At 38.5% G+C, this 3,583-nt stretch overlaps 1 protein-coding gene across 1 annotated transcript; it reads left to right on the top strand.

The window, feature by feature from the left end:
* Positions 1-387: 387 nt before the first annotated feature.
* Positions 388-802, top strand: LOC122647668 (the record flags this gene model as incomplete). Its single annotated transcript, XM_043841025.1, has 1 exon — positions 388-802. A coding segment is annotated over one exon (415 nt), but the record flags the coding sequence as incomplete, so codon positions are not given.
* Between the last annotated feature and the right edge of the window lie 2,781 nt (positions 803-3,583).

Genomic DNA, 3,583 nt, shown 5'->3' on the forward strand with positions numbered 1-3,583 from the left:
ACTTTACTCACGGAGTTACAGAGGGATAATATTGATAGGGAAAGACGGGAGAAAATTTAGGGCAGGCAGAGCGTGTGGCTGCTAACCATATGGAGTAGATCTTTGGAGATCTTGTTGTGATACCTAGGATCTTCTGTAAACGAAAGGAACAGGTATGAACATAATTCCATCCCTATTATTATTATTTTGTTTATTGTATTCTAGCCATGTGAAGCATAGATCATGATATTGATTTAGATCCAACACACCAAACCAACTTCATCGATCTCTACGGACTCTGTTTGAAATCTTATACGCATTGACTACTTTCTCGTCTCTTTTGGACCAAAGGCCAAAGATAGTTTTCTTTGGAAAGTTGTTTGTTTGTGTTACAACTTACATATCTAGATGGAAGAGAGAGAGAGAGCCTTCGAACCATCTCTTATCTTCTTCTTCCTCCACAACCACTAGAGTCATCAATCCCGAAACGAACGCCTCCTCCGACACGACAGAGACGAAACCATCATCAGTTGAAGACAACGAAGACAGCTTTGAAAACAGAGTCGCACAGGTGAAACTCAAGTATCACAGCATGATCGGAAAGAAAGCCAATGCCAGGAAAGGTAAGAGGTTATCATCATCATCCAAGACCAAGAAAGGCGAAGTATTCTTGCCGCTGGCACCTTTGAAGGAGGCGGTGTCAGAGGATTTGAAGGTGGATTTCGGCTTCTACCCTTTCACTGAGCGGCTCAACAGGAGGTTGGCAGCTCAGGGACTGGCGGCACTGCTGCTAGTGGCATTGGGTTTCGACATGTCTCATTAGTTACCATACACCAGCGGTGGTCTTCATTCAGGTGTACTCCGTCGCTGCTGCATCGACGCTAGATCGAGAAGGGAGATCGAGAGACACGGGCTTGAGAGGTTAAAATTTGAAAAAAGAATAAATGACAATAAATTATTTGTGGTCACAAATCACAAATAGGTGAGGAGCTATTTGTGTTTTTTAATTTATTCTAATTTGTAAGAAATATAAATAAGCATTATAAATCATAACAAACACCTGCAAAAATAGAAATTTGTCAGAGAAATACAAATACAAATAATACCAAAGAGATCCTAAGAGGGGGTTGGACCCCACCCCCTTGTTAGGGGTACTAGGGGAATTGGAGAGGATTAAAGGTTTCAAAAGACAAGAGGCAGAATAGCTGCCACGTGGAGAGATCGTGACCAATGACGTTATCAGATTCCAGATTCCAGATTCTTTTTTTTTTTTTTGGTAATAATCAGATTCCAGATTCAATCAGCAAGAAATGACATGACATTATCCAGGTTCATGTATATAATAAACTATTGGATAACACATATAATTAACTATTTAAAGTAAATCATTCTGGTAATCTCATTAACGGCTAACCTAATATGATTAGAGTCTATAGGGAGTTTGAAAAAATTTCTTCCATTTTTAGGAAAATTACACCTGAGGTGCCTCGAGTTTGATAAAAGTACATTTGAGGTCCCTCTGATTTTAAAACTATCGTTTGGGGTACCTTATGAGCTTAGTGTACCCCCAAAGTGACATTTTTCCAAATATGCCTTTCTCAAATCCACTCCCATTCTTGACCCATCTTCACCTCCATCTATTGCCGCTGCTATCACCACAACCTGCAACATCCTCTCCCTCTCTGTCTCCCGCTCCTCCGCCCCTACCAAAAACTATAAACCCATTACCATTTCAGTTTTTGTTTCAAGGTTAAATGTAATACTCAAAAGCTGTAATGGCCACCACGACTGCCCACCCCCAGCTGAGAAAAATCAAAACACATCCCCATTGAATATTTTGACGAAATAATGGCCAAACAATATCATCTTCACACCATTTTTAGGACATGGTCTGTAATGATAAAAACACACTGGTATGTAAAGTTTGAGCTCATTTGGAGAGACTTAGAGGTCAAATTAATTACAGGGGCATTTTGATCATTTTACCTGATAAAGCCCAGAGATGATGTGCCTTTGCACAAAACTTTAAATTTAGGCTAAATGTGATAAAATCACACCCATCCTATGTTTGGACACAAAATTGGCACAAGGGGCATTTTGGTAATTTACTTTGAAAACCCCTATTTCCTCCAAAAGCTGATATGTTTTATAAAATTCCAAGAGACTCCAAACACCATCCCTAAGGTAACAAAATTCAATGTCTATAGTGGAAACTGTTTAGTCCCACATTGATTGTGAAAGAGAGGACTATGTAATTTATATAGTATTATGAGAACTACAAGGATAGGATTCCTTAAAGAAAAGATTCTCTCTCTCCTCTCATCTCTTGCAGGTCTGGGTTTGTTTTCACACACACGCATGCACATCGAGCCGGATCAGGTCGTGGTGTGGTGTGGCGTGGCAAGGCAAGGCCTTGGTTATGTGTGAAATACATTTTGCTCTGGATTAGAATTATGTTTTGGTTTTTCTTTTGCTGATGTCGGATAGGAATTTTACTGTATTAGATTCGGTTCTCCAGGCGTCGGATTTTGAGTGTTTAGCATCGGTCAAAATGTGTTTAGTATTAGGCCTTGTCAGGTGCCTTACCATCGGTCAGAATGTATTCAGTATCAGGGCTTGTCAGGGACTTTACCAACACCCTTTACAATCTATTAGACATCGGTTGGGTTTCTCTAGCATCAGCCGACATGTTGCTGGCACCGACAACTCATCATTGTGTGTCATTTAATTTCCATTGGATGCTAATAATGGCTAGATTTTTGTGTCATCTTTTAGAAAAACACACCCTTTAAGCCACCTTGGACAACTGCTTCCAAGGGGCATTTATCCTCTATAAATAGAGGACGTACCTGGCACTTTGTACACTATTCTAAGTGCTCTCTCTCTCTCTCTCTCTCTCTCTCTCTCTCTCTATATATATATATATATATATATATATATATAAATTATTGGTTTTTGCCTATTGTTTTGAGAGTTATTTTTCTTCTTTTATTCTTTTGTTTGATTGAGTACAATTCGAGAGTGTCACGATGTAGCCCAGTAAGTGGATGCAACAATTACTAGAAGGCCTAAAGACCTGTTTTATCTTGGGGATTGATTCACAAGAACCTCTTACACCATAGGGGTGAATGCAATATTAAGGATAATGACTAGTGGCATGACTTAGCGGTACCATCACGTTGACAAACATTTGGAGCAAGTTGCAGTATCGAGTTGTTGTTTAATTTCAAGTGCATCACAAGTGGAACCTATACTTCCATCTCGACAGTGAGTGCTTTAGCTTTAATTATTTAAGATTATTTTTCTATTGTACTAGTCTCTCAAACCATTCTTTGTTTGTTATATTTACTACATTTCATGTTGAAATTATGGAGATCAACCTTGGAATCAAAAGGTTTTAAGATAAGTAAAATAAAAATATAGTAAATGATGTATAACTTTAGTAACAGTATGACTGAAAATAAGTAACCTCTTCTCTTGAGAATCTCTCTTGGCTAGATTTCTTAGCTACATTTTTAATTCCAGCGTTGGCCTTCTATTTTATTATTTTCAAGTTCTCAAAAAGATACAATAGTCGTGTCTCCCTATTTTCTGGTTAACATGA

The sequence above is a fragment of the Telopea speciosissima genome, unplaced genomic scaffold (genome assembly GCF_018873765.1).
Source record: "Telopea speciosissima isolate NSW1024214 ecotype Mountain lineage unplaced genomic scaffold, Tspe_v1 Tspe_v1.0111, whole genome shotgun sequence".
NCBI lineage: Eukaryota > Viridiplantae > Streptophyta > Magnoliopsida > Proteales > Proteaceae > Telopea > Telopea speciosissima.